General features: G+C 46.1%; 2 protein-coding genes across 3 annotated transcripts; one reads left to right on the plus strand and one right to left on the minus strand.

The window, feature by feature from the left end:
• The first annotated feature begins 94 nt into the window (after positions 1-94).
• BRCC3 (BRCA1/BRCA2-containing complex subunit 3) lies at positions 95-4916 on the plus strand. The gene is made up of 8 exons (XM_041396724.1): positions 95-227; positions 486-605; positions 1142-1229; positions 1771-1859; positions 2378-2433; positions 2917-3048; positions 3395-3438; positions 4164-4916. Exons 1-8 carry the CDS (start codon positions 123-125, stop codon positions 4313-4315), a joined length of 786 nt encoding a protein of 261 aa, XP_041252658.1. The 5' UTR covers positions 95-122; the 3' UTR covers positions 4316-4916.
• A 601-nt stretch (positions 4917-5517) lies between these two features.
• On the minus strand, positions 5518-13932 carry GCNA (germ cell nuclear acidic peptidase). Of its 2 annotated transcripts, none has more exons than XM_041396723.1 (10): positions 13715-13932; positions 12837-12883; positions 12334-12385; positions 11889-11962; positions 11300-11737; positions 10816-10987; positions 9740-9746; positions 8603-8741; positions 7536-7740; positions 5518-6632 (listed from the first exon to the last, which is right to left on the minus strand). In XM_041396723.1, the coding sequence occupies exons 1-10, from the start codon at positions 13930-13932 to the stop codon at positions 6380-6382; spliced, it is 1605 nt and encodes a 534-aa protein (XP_041252657.1). In that variant the 3' UTR covers positions 5518-6379. The 2 variants fall into 2 exon arrangements, with proteins under 2 accessions (XP_041252657.1, XP_041252656.1); XM_041396722.1 differs by having other exon boundaries at positions 9602-9746.
• Between the last annotated feature and the right edge of the window lie 61 nt (positions 13933-13993).

A 13993-nucleotide genomic window follows, 5' to 3' on the forward strand; every position in this document is an offset into this window, starting at 1 on the left:
GCCGCACCGCTCGCTTCGCCGGAGGCTGCGCCGATTGGCTGGGAGGGCCCGAGAGCGCCGCTGCTATTGGTGCATCCGGCGAGGGGGCGGGGCGAGGGAGCAGGCGGGCAGGGGCAGGCAAGATGGCGGTGCAGGCTGTGCACCTGGAGGCGGACGCGTTCCTGGTGTGCCTGAACCACGCGCTGAGCACCGAGAAGGAGGAGGTCATGGGGCTCTGCATCGGAGAGGTACCGCCCGCGGAGGGGCGGCCCCGGGGAGTGGCGGGTGGCGGCGCTGCCTATGCGGGTTGTGGCCTGCGCGGGCTGCGGCCGCCGGCATCGCGCACGGAGCGACCCCGGCACCCCTCTGGTGTGCGGCCGTGGCAGCCGCCAGCGCCTGGGTCAGCCCCTGGGAGAGTCAGAGTCAGGGAAGCTTGCCGTGCCCGTGCCCTGCGGGTTGCTGCTTCTCCGGCGCAGGAATCGCTGATTGCCCCTCTGTGCCGTTAGGTGGACACCAGCCGGATCGTGCACATCCACTCTGTGATAATCCTGCGGCGCTCTGACAAGAGGAAAGACCGTGTGGAGATCTCACCCGAGCAGCTCTCTGCCGCTTCCACTGAAGCAGAGATATCCTTGAGCAGAGGCAGCAGCAGGCTCGCCGCTGAAGTGCTGTACCTCCCATGGGCTGGGTGCAGGCCTGCAGTGGGCTTGGAGCTGTCAGCTGCTCCCTGCTGCAGCACTGTGTTATAAATTTGTCATTGTTTTGTATTTGGTCACAGGTAAAGCTGCAGTGTGTTTGTGGAAGGGGTGGCAGTTCAGCAGGGAGGCTGAGTGGAAGGGGAAAGGGCAGCAAGGCTCCGGGGGCTGCACTGGGGAGCCTCTGCTCTGCACACACTCAGGGATGCTGATTTGGACAGCTGCTGAAATGTTGTTTGTTGCCACATGCAACCAAAATCCAGTTTGCTTCTGCAGCAGTGACTGCTGATGGTGCTGGGGAAGAGGCTCCCATCAGGCATCCCTCCCTGCACTGTTTCTCATCACTCCTCCAAAGGGATCTGGAATTCTGTTGCCTCATAGCAAACCCTTTAAAACGCTGCTGTTTTCCCTCGTGCATGCAGCCCTTCCCGCTGTCTGTTGTTCCAAAAGCTCCTTGACCCCCACACAGGTTGGCAGAGATGACAGGACGTCCCATGAGGGTGGTGGGCTGGTACCACTCCCACCCCCACATCACCGTGTGGCCCTCGCACGTGGGTAAGAGCAGCTTGAGTCTGAACATTCCCTGATGGTCTGGGGGGCTGCAGGGGCCCTGCCAGTGCAGCCCCATTCCTGTGTGTGCTCTCCAAGGACTCAGACGTAGCCCAGGAGTCACAGATCAGCTGCTGCTGGTACTGCTGTTCTTCCAGAGGGAAAAACCAGACCTTGGGTGTGGGGAGTAGCAAAAAAAGCTGTGGGGATCCTGGGCCTGCCATGATGAGTTCTGATACCTGGGAGTGTTAATGCATAGCTAAAAACTCTCATAAAAGAAGTACCTGAGTACTTTACATGTGTTGGACTTCATGGGGGCCTGTGGCAGCAGGCTGGCTGTAAGACAATTTCTTGGTTTTGTGAGCTCATCTTCAATTTTTAAGATTTCTATTTACATTTTAAATTGGATCAAGTTCTGTATTTGAACTCAAGTCACCCAGAGTGAGGATGTAAACCTAAAGTTTGTGACCTTTGTTACCAAATTGCAGATCATTTCCCAGTCCTGCAGGTGACAGGGCAGCTCTCACTCTCACTTCTGTCCCTGCAGATGTCCGCACACAGGCCATGTATCAGATGATGGACCAAGGCTTTGTAGGGCTCATCTTTTCCTGCTTCATTGAGGACAAGAACACCAAGGTAGGCAACTTAAAAATGGCATCAAACCCTCCAGGGGCTCATGAGAAACAGCAGGGCAGAGCTGAAGTCCTTGGGTGCAGCCTGCAAGAAGGGCACAGCTGTGCTGGGAGCACGTGGGAAGCACAGTGGGAGTGGTGTGGATTGTGATTCCAAGGGCAGGAGAACAAGTGGTGATTGCTCTGAGCTGCCCCGGGGGCTGCAGCAGCAGCTGCAGAGTGTGCCTGAATGGGCCAGGGCTCTTCCCTCAGGTGTGCACCCAGCACACACAGCTCTGCCCCTCTTCCAGCCTCTCCAGGAGGTGTGGCTGTCGTGTGAGATAAGCTGTCAGGTCTAGGCTGTCCAGGCAACTGCTGAAGATTTTTATCATTAAAGTTTATCAATGTATGCTTTTAAGCATCTCCAGCAAGCAAATCACAGCAAAACCTCTGGAATTATATTAAAAGCTTCCTAAAGGAAGGTGTCTTTGCCTTTTAGATGTTTTTTGCCTTTGGAATTTGACTTTCTGCTGTCTCTCTTAGACAGGTAGAATTCTCTATACTTGTTTCCAGTCTGTTCAGGCCCAGAAGAGCTCAGAGTGAGTACAGAAGAATATTATATCTGATTGTATTTTGTCTTGGCTCCTTTCTCTGGCTTGTCTCTAATGACTTCTCAGCCTGTTGTGAGGAGCAAACATACAGAGCTGCCTGCACAGGGTCTCCTGACTTCTGCTCCTGCAGACTGCTGGAAGAGAATCTAAAGATTAGGAGTGATTCTTTTAGCCTAGATATTTATTCTCTTAAGATTTGAGGTCAGGGTGGGGATTTATGCTGCAATTTGGTGTGTAGCAGCACCACCTTTTTGCTTCCAGCTCTAGAGGTCAAGCCCTCAGGTTTGCACCTTAAACAATTAAAATTCAAGACAAGTATGTGGATATAAAATGCTTCCCTTTGCCTGTCAGCTCAGGCATGTGTTCCCAAAAGTGGATGTGCAGCACTGCCAGGCCTTGGCCAGACTGTTGCAAGGTTGTAGAAGTCAGGTTTTTGTTTGCTGCTTTTAATTATGTCTCATACCCTTGTAGATACGACAGGATTGAAATTCCCATTCATGTTGTCCCCCATGAAACCATTGGGAAGGTGTGTCTGGAGTCAGCTGTGGAGCTGCCCAAGATCCTGTGCCAAGAAGAGCAGGATGCCTACAGGAGAATTCACAGGTAAAGCCTGGGGCCCTGCCCCTCGCCAAGGCTGTCTTTGCTGGCATGTTCTACTCTTGCTGTACTTAAGACTAACAAAGCCTTAGCAAAGCTGTAGAAATGAAGGATTAGCAGCTCCTGTGCCTCTGTAGAACTTTCTGAAGTCTGTAGAACTGGCCCTGGGGTTAGCAGCAGAAGTCTGGGGTTTTGTGATCAGGGGTTGTTGTCCTTGTGAATGTGCAGGGCTCCAGCAGGTGCAGAGGTTTAGGTGTGCCTGTGGTCTGCTTAGTGATTCGTGGGCAGCTGGGGTTTAACACACACTTCTCTGCTGTCTTGTCTCTAACCTGCTTTCCTTTCCTTCCCTTAGCCTCACCCATCTTGACTCTGTAACCAAGATCCATAATGGCTCAGGTAAGGATTCCTTTCTTGCATGTGACAATCCAGGGTGCTGCTCCCAGGGTCAAAATGGTGGAATCTTGTTACAGAGGAACAGAATTATAACTAGGAACTTGAAAACTTCAGAGGCTGTAGAACACCCTCATCCTGGGTGAATCATGAATGTTGTATCCTTCAGGCTTTGTATAAATTGTTAAAATTATAGAAGACTTCGGGGCTTTTTGGGATTTTGGGGCTTGGTTTGTTCAGGTTAATTTTTCTGTTGGAACAGGAAAGGGGATTTGGGATTTGTTGAGTGTAAAAATAGTGCCTGTCTGACCTGTATGCACACTTCCATCTCCTGGCACTTCATAGGTGTTACATGGATGTGACATCTTCCCTTTTGCCACTGTGATGGGGGTGAATCCTAATCCCACTTCTGTTCCAAGTTTTATCACCCCATTGTCCATCCTCACATGTTTAGGAAATGAGGCATTCTGTGATGCTTCTAAATTTAGAAATTAATTAGCATCAGTGATTAGCTGTGTGCAGATTTTCACTGTGGATCTGTCATCCCTGCCTGGGTCACACTGGAATGGTGTTTCCCTGTTAGAAGCTGCTGGTTCTGACCTTCCTGTGCAGATGTGTGGTTGCCCAGGATGCTGGAGGGTTTCCTTGGCTGTCTGTTGGCTTTGGGGGTGTTGTAGCACACCGAGTCTTTTGTGTGCTGTCCTGGCATGATGTCTTGTTGCTCTCTGCAGTGTTCACAAAGAACCTCTGCAGCCAAATGTCTGCCATCAGTGGGCCCCTGCTGCAGTGGCTTGAGGACAGACTGGAGCAGAACAAACAGCGCATGCAGGAGCTGCAGCAGGAGAAGGAGCAGCTGCTGGAGGAACTTGCTGCTTTAGAGTGAGGAGGAAATGCAGACCCTTCAGGAAAGTGACACAAAAAAATCTTCAAGAACTACTCCAGGCTGAAGGGTGGCCCTACATTGCCTCAGTGGAGGTACTGGCTGTGCCTCTTGTCTTGCAGCAAAGAGCACAGCTCCAGGATCAGGACTTTACCTGCCCCAGCTTGGTGCAAAGCAATGCTGTGTCTGCAGTTGCTGCACCTCTGGCTCAGTGGTGGGGCTGGGCAGCACCTGAAGACTCCTGTTCTGGAGAGCACACACCTAGAGAACCTGTTGTTTCTCCCTCTGTTTTGACACAAGTCCTACTGCTTTACATGTATTCCAGGAGCCTGGAACAGGAGGGTTAGAGGGGAAAAGTGTGTCCCTGGTGTCATATCTCATGCTGCCAACTTCTGCCTTCTCTTAGTAGCTTCAGTTGACCATGATCTTATACCTAGTAATGTTCTGGATCACTGGTCATTCACCCAAGCAGGTAGGAGGTGGGAGGGAAGCTTGGGAACAGACCTGGAAGATCTTTGACAGAGGATCTGTGTTCAGCATATGTCAAACCAAATAAACAATTCCAAAGCTAGAGCTGTTGGGAGTAAAAATTAAATGAATGCTACCAAGTGCCAGTGCCTGCATTTTTTGGTCAGTTTGTATTCTCTTACTCCATGTAATGCTGGTGTGTGCCCAGCACTGAGGTTCTCTAGAAAATGAACTGTTTCTGCTGGCTCAGTGAGGGGATGGTGGTTCCTTCTCAGAGGGAAGAAGGTTAAGATGCTGGGCAGAGAACTCATGGATATACGAGTCTGACATTCTTCCATGCTGAACTTAACTGCAGAAATTTCCTAAGACTGGAATGAAATAGCTGTTGTTGAATCAATCCCTTTAAATGTACCTGCTGTTGTATTTCACAGTATCCCCCATCATGTACATCCTCATCTGTGTTCTGCCATGTCAATCTGTCTCGTGTGAGCAGAGGATGGGACAGTTAGTGACAGAGCTGAGGCAGAGGCCAGTGACAGCCAGTACTGATTAGCAGCTGTAAAGTGCTGTCAGATGTGGAACCCCATAACCCCACTGCTTTGTCAGACTTGACTTTTCAATCTTGCTACATTTCTACTGGCAAATCCCCTAAGAGTAGAACTTCCTTGAAGTATATTGCTCACTTCTGTTTTCTTTTTCCTTAGGAGTGCTGTGAATAGTAATTAATCAGTTTTTGAATGGTCAGTGGTTTTGTGCCGTTGTTTTTACTGTTGGTTTCTAGTTCCAATGCTCCTTTACCTTCATGATGCTGGAGAAGGGAGGGTGGTGCCTCAGTGACCCCAGGCTTCTTGAGGGCTCCTGGGAGATGAGCCAGCAGCCCTGGGCCTCGTGGAATGGGGATCCTTGGATTGTAATCCCAGTGACCAAAGGATGTTAATGACTGTGCTGACCCACAGCCAGGAGAGCTGGGCTGGTACCAGGGTTCTGTATTCCTACACAGCCATGATTAAATTGAAACAAAGCAGCCTCATTTATTGCAAGAGTTTTTATCAAACTGGCATTTACTGATTATCAAAATTATTAAGCCCCTGAGCAATTTGCTTACAGAAGACACAAACACTATAACACACATCCAGTTGCATTTCATAGGAAAGACTTAAGCCATGACAAGACCTACTCATCCTTGGGGAAAGTGTTTGAATCTGCTTTCCCCAACCTGACCTTCTGCATCTATTTTAGTTTCTATGAAATCTCTATGATAGAGGTACACTACTTACTGAGGGTTAAAGGGCTGGCTTTCTACCTACCACTTAATTTTAACAAAACCAGCCAAGGATTTCTCAGGAAAGTCTACACAGGAGAATATCTGAGCCCATATTGAAGCCCATCTCAGGTATGCTCCTTTTCCTGCCTCTGGCAATTGCAGGGAGCAGTTCTTCAGCACACACACAGAGTCTACAGCATATCAGCTGCCCAGATGAAACAGTAAATCCCTTACTGGAGTCACTGAAGACATGCTATGTGTTAGTGCTGCTCAGAACTTTTACCACTCTCTATAAAAAATTTAAGTAGCACCAAGAAAGGAGGTGTATTGAGATATTAGAAGGAATCTTCCAGCTTGGTTTTCACAGCAAAATCAGCACTGAGTTTCTTCATGACCTCTGCATGACTCAGCCCATGCTGCTCTCTCTTAGCAAGTGCATAGTTTTCCTTCACATACTTGGCAAAGGGCGTGAGCTGTGTCCTGGCAGGGGTGCCCCCCCTGCCCGGGGGCTGCCTGAGGGCCAGCTGCCCCCCGCAGAAGGCGCACACGAACCGCGCCGTGTCCAGGGAGCGCGAGTGCCGCCCGATCCTGAAAGGCAAGAACGAGGACTTGGATTCCACAGGCTCGTGGGAAAGGGCCTTTCTCTGCTGCTCAGGTCACATGTCTAAGGCAGTATTTGAGAATAGGGAACAGTACATTACACAGTGGAACAATCAATCTGTGCTACGCTTCTCTACCCTCGTATTTTTTCCACTGTTTTTCAGCTTGGTTCCTTCCTCTGTCTCTTCTACTCTCAGACTATGAGTATGAAGTGCTACAACATTTTCAACTACCTCCACAACCCAGGTATCAACTGCCTCTTGGAGTTTCTCTTCAAAGACATCACTAAAAAAAAAAATCTTCTCAATGTTCTGTTGCATATAAGCAACTACTGCATTGCATAGTCCTAATAAACACTTTGGGGTATGTGAGGTGTTTCCTTCCAGTACTTCTGGGAGTCACACATACAATCCTGAGGTTAAAAAAAAAGCCACAAATAGTGTCATTATTACAGGTTGTGTCCTAGTGTCAATCCTTCCCATCACAGTGCAGCTCACATCTGTGAGGTTGCAACTGTAATTTAAATTCATCAGGAAGCTTCCTCTGGTAGTTTTATCTAGTATCTAATCACTGTCAAATATTCTGTGCCCAGCTTTTATGGGGATTTGTTCCTTCAAACCTTAGGTATGTATCTCTTTACTGCTTCCCAAAGACCTTCCTTCATCACCACTCGTCCTCAGATGATGTTTCTGCCTGTCCTGACCTCTGAACAAGAACTGAAACCATCTGGAAACAAATGTGGAATCACATACTGAGGTTCTGTGGGCTCTGGAAAACACCAGAATATCCAAATTGCTTTAGTATTTCAGAGAACCCTGATTTCTAGACACAGGAGAGTGACAAGTCAGAAAGTTAATAGGCAGCCATGTGCAAGACAAAAACATTACTCACGTAGCTTTGCACCGAACACACTCGTAGGTGAATTTGTAATTAATCTCATAGCTGTGGCACCGTGTCACCACTGGCAGTTCTGGATGAATTACAGCTGATTTGTTGGCATAGAACCTCCAGAAGCGCCCGTGTCCGTCCCGAACGCCGCTGATGAGCCAGGTGGCTGCGTGGCAAACCTCGTGGATCAGCGTGTCCCGAAGGCGATCTCGAGGGAAAGCAAACAAAGACAAACATCAGTGAGCTGTGGAGAAGAACAAGTTCACCTTTGGTCACTGCTTTAGGCCTCTACACTCACTCTGTATTAAGATACAGGTATTATTCTGAAGGTTAAAACTACCAATGTCTTGGTAAGATAAAAAGCTCCAAAACAACTTACTTATTAATGCATTTCCAGTTTTTGATCAGCTCCAATTCTGCATCCTAGTTACTCCCCCACACACCTCACCTGTTTGAGGCTTTTTGTTTGGTTGGTAAAGCCATGCAAGTGTTTAAGGCCAGGTTAGGCAGGGCTTGGAGAAACCTGTTCTAGTGCAAGGTGTCCCTGCCCATGGCAGGGAGTTTGGTACAAGATGGTTTTTAAGATCCCTTTCAATCCAAACCATTTTATCATTCATTTTCCCGTATCAGGAGGGAATGAGGGAGAAATTACAATCACAGTACCACATAACAGAACTTACTTTGGCACTGACCTGTCTTTATTCCAGCTTTAAACACTACCAACAAGGTGTCTTGCTGTGATGGAAGAAGTCAGATTTTAGACTGCATTATAACACAGAATTCGAGTCTAACACCTAGCCTGTAGGTCTTCAAATCATTAAGAAATATAAACAATACTGCAGTTAGTGTGACTACATCTCTATCCTCACCACAATTTGTACATTTTCCCAGCCTCTCAGAAGGGCTGTGGAATGTGGATAAATCCATACATGTATTTATTTGTTTATACAAGATAATACAAAATTTTGAAGCAGGCTCCAGTTCCAGATCTCTTAAGCATCAGATTTATGTTTTTGTCTCTAAAACTTGCTTCCTCAAAGAGGAATCAACACACCCTTTCTTTGACCTACCTGCAGAGTCACAGACTTTCTCAGAGAGTTCAATGCGAGCGTAACGCTTCCCTTCAGGGCCTCCCCTCTGCCCCGTTACACAATACCCTGCTGTTTTCCTCATTTTCTTATTCCAGGTTATTACCATGTCCTCTGGTAACTGAAAAACAAAGCAGTGCATGTAGTCTGCCCTCTCCTACCTTCTGGCCCTCTGGCTTCCCCTTGTATTTAGTGCAAAGCCAGTCCAGGATGTTTCTGTTGGTGTCCTCAACACTTAAGATGCCAATCCCCTCCATGGCCTCTTATTCCCACCATCAGTTTTTCTGTAACCAGCAATGAGAGTTTCCCAGTGCAGGGTGACACAGAAGTCCTTAGTTCCTCTGTTCTACCTCCAAGTACCTCCAGGTACAGGGCTGAAGCACTGGGCAGTAAGATAATCTGCTCCAGCAACAGCGAGTCTGTTCAGTTCAGTTTTATGCGAAATCATGACCTCAGCCTGTCAGCTCAACACTATTTTCTCATCTGCATAAAAACCACTTTCTTTCCTGGGGGAAATCCCATTGGAATTACTGAGGGCAGTACCCTTCCTTTCAAGGACATTTCTAAGCAGAGGAGGGTCCCCAATATCCCAGATGATGATCCCAGGTCAAGACAGCAGTTCTCCGAAACTGAACCTTAAATTTGAAACACAGCTTGTAGTTTTATGCTCACCCTAAACTGTTATTTGAAAGAAGACCTTTTTGATGTGTTCCAGAAAGGGAAACATGAACATCCAATAGGAAGGAACACAGATTATGGGCAGCATTTCCATTACAGCTGGGAAAGCAAAGCCAAGCTGAAAAGTGCTGCATCACAGTGGGGACAAACCCCTTTTGAAGTACTTGCCTGGATTAATTTAAACCCATTGCTATAAAGCTTAACTTGTACAGTCTGAAGAGGATAAAGAGCAATCACATCAAAAAGTGAGGAGCAACATATTAACCAGCATTTTAGAATGATAGTTCTTGTTTTGAAACCAACCTTCTGCTCAAAGATAGTACTATTAAACAGCCTGTAGAGCTTCTGGGCCAGCTCCTCTTTATTTTTCTTGAAATACTTCACATAGTGGGAGGCTGGATTTGAAAGATCTTGCAAGAAACAACCAGGCACTGTACATACCCTGAGCCTGCAAGAAAAGCCATTAAGCAGTTTGCTGAAGTACAGAGATATGGAAAAACACAGGAAATAATAATGGCCACTTGAAAGCCAATAAAGATCTCAGGGATGCTTCAAGTGGCATAAACCTCTCCTGCCTCTTTGCACCAGCTTGCCCTCATGAGGCCATGGCTGTCCTCTTACCCCTTTGAGGGCATGAAAGGGGCAGAGCTGTTGCAACAGTCCTGCAGTTACTTCATTAATTCACAAAATTAGATTATGAGGACTCCTAAGTAGGAAAAGAGACTCAGATTTTGTGACACAGTGAGCCACAACTATACCAAAATTTAATCAATATATGAAAAGCCCTTACATGATCATCACAATAAAGGTGTGTTTTCAGAAAAAGAAAAAGATAGTCCAGGAATGCTCAGAAATCATTTCAGGGGAAGCAGATACTCCACCAGGATTACTAACTCCAATGCTGCAGCATTCTGACCTTTTAAAGTCTCACCTTTAAAGATATCATTTAAAGGATTGGTATTGAATACACCACTATAAAATGATTAAAGGAAACAGCACATGGCTAGGAGGCATGACAAGGGCAGCTATTGGAAATGAAAAATGCATTCTTTTGAAAAGCCTAAGCTGCAACCACATATAGAAAAAGAAACATGAATTCTCCAAGTTCTAAGGTTACAGATTAAAAACCAATCAATATACTCTTGTTTAAAAGGTATGAATTACTAACAGAATCAGTTTTGGCATCTTTTCAGAGGTAAGCAGCTGGATATGTACAACCTGTAGAGCCACCACATGCTGTACAAGACAAGGAATAGCAAGGAAGATAACATTTACAAAGAAGATTTGACATTTGTCATTCATTTGTCATCAATTCCCCCAGGCAGAGATCAGTTTGTATTCCTCCTGTTACTGGAGACTGAAAATTCTGTTTTCCAGCTATGCAACCATTAACAAATGCTGAATTAGTAGAAGTTTCTAGGTAGCAGAGGAATCACATCATCCTATGCAAAATGCTTAGCATCTCTTTGTGCATCTGTAATTGTCCTAGAACACAGGAACGATGGAGAAACACTCACCTTTTCTCTGTCTTTGCTGACTGTGAGCAACTGATTGATTCATTCCCAGGAATTCTTGCAGGAGTCGTTATCAGGGAAGGTGTTTCTTGAAGTGAAATGGATTTTGGCTTTGGTGTCTTGACTCCCTCCCCTTTCACAGGCCGAGCATCTTTGCAGGGTGGCTTGCTGTTTTCTAGTTCAACAGGAAGAGTCATAGGATTACACAGCATACATTAAAAAAAGAAATCACAGAATCATTAGAAACCAGAAGGATCCACCAGCTTTGCTTTCAGAATAATTTTAAAAACAAAAATTGCCTACAATGATAAAAACAAGCAACAGTGAAACACTTACATCTTGACAGCACAAGATGGCTTCTCTGAATGCCCAGAGGAGTCATTTTTCATTGCACCAAGTTCCTTTTCAAGGTGCTGGGCTGCACCTCAGAGGTTGATGCCACACAATTGGAAAGAACTAGGCAATTAGTTAGCTCAGGACTGCTCACCTGTCGTGCTTGGCTGAAAGACACTTTTACTCGTGCTTAGGGCCGGTTTGCGGGGCAGACTTCGCTTCTTTATCCGTTCCATTAAAGATCCAAAACTCTCATCTGAGCTCTCTGATTCCACCCCTGCACCACGCCCTAGTGCCACAGCTGGCAATTTATTTTCTGTATTTTCACAGCTTCTTTCTTTCCTTCTAACAAGAAAATCTGGACTGCCTTTGAAATCTGACTCTTTCCGATTTTGTGGAGGTGAAAGATTTCTGCACTTCTGACCCTCTCTCAAGTCTTTCACTCCCTCTTTTTGGTGGTTAGGCCAGGGACTGTCTACAAAGACAGAATCTTCAATGTCACTTGAAGTGTCTGGATACTGCAATTCTTGGCAGCAGGTGCTCCTCTTTCCAGGAGTCATCAGCTTTCTTGGGGTCTGAAGATCTTTCTGTGCTGCAATTCAAAAGAAAGAGCTTGAAGTTTTGGGGGATGCATTTAGGAGACCTGCCTTTGTCTTAACACAGAACAAATCCCTTGAAAGATAAGATGCTTTACTGTTCTTTGTGTTTTCCTATCACTTTCTTTATTATAGATGATTCCTTACCCCTCTTGGTTGTACTCTTTTTCACCTTCAAGTCCAAGAAGAAATCATCCGAGTCATCAATGAAGTCTTTCAAACTGTAAAGAAAAAAAAGGCAAATTGTGTGGAATAAAGGTAGGAGTAAGCAGAAAAACAGAGCAGTAAGTTTGCCTTACTAAAACAGCAACCCAAAAAAAGCCACCCAATATAACATTATCAGCTGCTCACAGCCAATGTCACCCACTGCATCCATGAATAGGAATGACAAGAACATTCAAATATCCCGTTTTACATTTGCCCTGAACACGACTGAAGATGGAACAGGTCTGTCTGCACTCTCTCCTAGACTGGCACATGAATCAATACAAATTCAGATTGTTTTCCTCTATTCTGATTAAATATATAAAATGTAAATATTACACAGAATACTAAATGTGAACACAGAAAATTCATTAATGACAGCACCTACCTTGAATCTGCCTTTTTAGAAACAGATTTGGGAGTTTTCAGTCTAGCTAAAACTGAAACAAAAGAAGATTAATTAAGAACAAGGTTCTGTGTCTCTTGTTATGCATTTTTAAAGTTTGCAACTAGCAAAAATTTGGTCTAAAGAATTTTCAAAAAACAAATGAATTATATTTACATAGAATTCTAACTCTCAATTCCTCAAAGCTGGGAGCAGCTTTCTAGTCTCTGGAGACTAAAAAGGAAGCAAGTGAGTGACAGGGAACAGACAAAACTGAGGCAGTAAGAAAAATATAATGCAAGGCAAAAAGAGTGCAACTTGAGGCAATTCAAGAACACTCCCTGTGGGACTGACACCAGGACTGCACTGCAAGGAGAGAATTACTGTGCAGCACAAGCAATGAAAGAAAGTAACGTGTAAAATGCTTCACACATTAGACAGAATTAGTCAGACAGAAATGTGTCCTTTTCATACTTCTGCATAACACAAATTGTGTCATTACTTACACATTTCAAATTCGTCATCGCTGCTGGAAGAGAAGTACAGGGCACTGCTGCAAAAATGAAATGCAGAACTTTAGATCACAGCAGGATCTGCATCTCCACTGGTGTGAAACAAGCATGAACAGTGAGAACCAAACATATACTGGGAAAAACACTGGATGTCCCAAATAGGCTGAATTATTTTAACTCTTTATAGAGAGCTCATTTCTTGTCTTACACGTGGTCTGTGATCTGTCAGAAAAGTGGGTTATGGTAAGCCTGAAACCTCAACCCAGGCACTGATGAGTAAGAAGCTGCTTTTGCATAAAGTGCACTTTAATAGAGCAGCCATGAATATTTAGCAATATGCAGCAGCTGTCATACAGCTATTTCAAGAAGCAGAATGGAGGCATTACCACCTGGACTGCTATGCCCATGGAAATGTAGAGGCAGCCCACAACACCCTTACCAAGTCATTTATTTCATATTAGAAGTTTAGAAGCACATGAACCAAACATTCAAAAATACGTGATGCAGCTGCTTAAAAAACCAGGAAGACAGTTTCTTTAAAATGGACGTTCCTTAAACCTTAAAGATTGCAATTCTGAAACACGCTAATACCTACCAATCACCATAGAACAACCGAGGGTTAATCCAGAGTTATAAATCGATATCATAATACGTACTACATGCAATGCAGTATGTCGTGTGTATATATACACACACGCATTATATGTGTATATATATGCACATACATGCATACATATGCACATACAGATGTATACATGTGTATGTATACATATATAAATAGCTATACATTTAAGAACTCTCTATGTAAATAATTTAACAAAAATACGTCAGGACACGCGGGCTGAGGCGCTGTTCCCCCGGTGCCCCCTCACCTGCCGCTCCGCCAGCCCTGGCTCCCCGCGGCGGCTCTCTCGGGGCTCCTCCCGGCCGAGGCCGCTGCCCCGCTGGGTGCCCGCCGTGCCCCGGCGGCGCTGCCCGCCCGGCCGCGCCCCGCCATGGCGCTCGAACGGCCCGCGCTTCCGGGGCAGCGCGCATGCGCACACGCACGGCGCCGGCGGCGCGCCCGGCCCCGCTCGTACCCGAACTCCATTTCTGCCCAGAGCTCCTCAAAACGCCACACAAAGCCAGAGTACAAAGCCAGCAGGGTTTCC

The sequence above is a fragment of the Onychostruthus taczanowskii genome, unplaced genomic scaffold, assembly GCF_017590055.1.
Source record: "Onychostruthus taczanowskii isolate IOZ18803 unplaced genomic scaffold, ASM1759005v1 scaffold13, whole genome shotgun sequence".
NCBI lineage: Eukaryota > Metazoa > Chordata > Aves > Passeriformes > Passeridae > Onychostruthus > Onychostruthus taczanowskii.

Coding starts and splice junctions, on each gene's coding strand:
- BRCC3 (XM_041396724.1), top strand. CDS start 123: ATGGCGGTGCAGGCTGTGCACCTGGAGGCGGACGCGTTCCTGGTGTGC. Junction 228..485: donor TGGGGCTCTGCATCGGAGAG/GTACCGCCCGCG, acceptor CTGTGCCGTTAG/GTGGACACCAGCCGGATCGT. Junction 606..1,141: donor CCGCTTCCACTGAAGCAGAG/ATATCCTTGAGC, acceptor TGACCCCCACAC/AGGTTGGCAGAGATGACAGG.
- GCNA (XM_041396722.1), bottom strand. CDS start 13,932: ATGGAGTTCGGGTACGAGCGGGGCCGGGCGCGCCGCCGGCGCCGTGCG. Junction 12,386..12,836: donor CGATGACGAATTTGAAATGT/GTAAGTAATGAC, acceptor CTTTTGTTTCAG/TTTTAGCTAGACTGAAAACT. Junction 11,963..12,333: donor TCTAAAAAGGCAGATTCAAG/GTAGGTGCTGTC, acceptor TTTTCTTTACAG/TTTGAAAGACTTCATTGATG.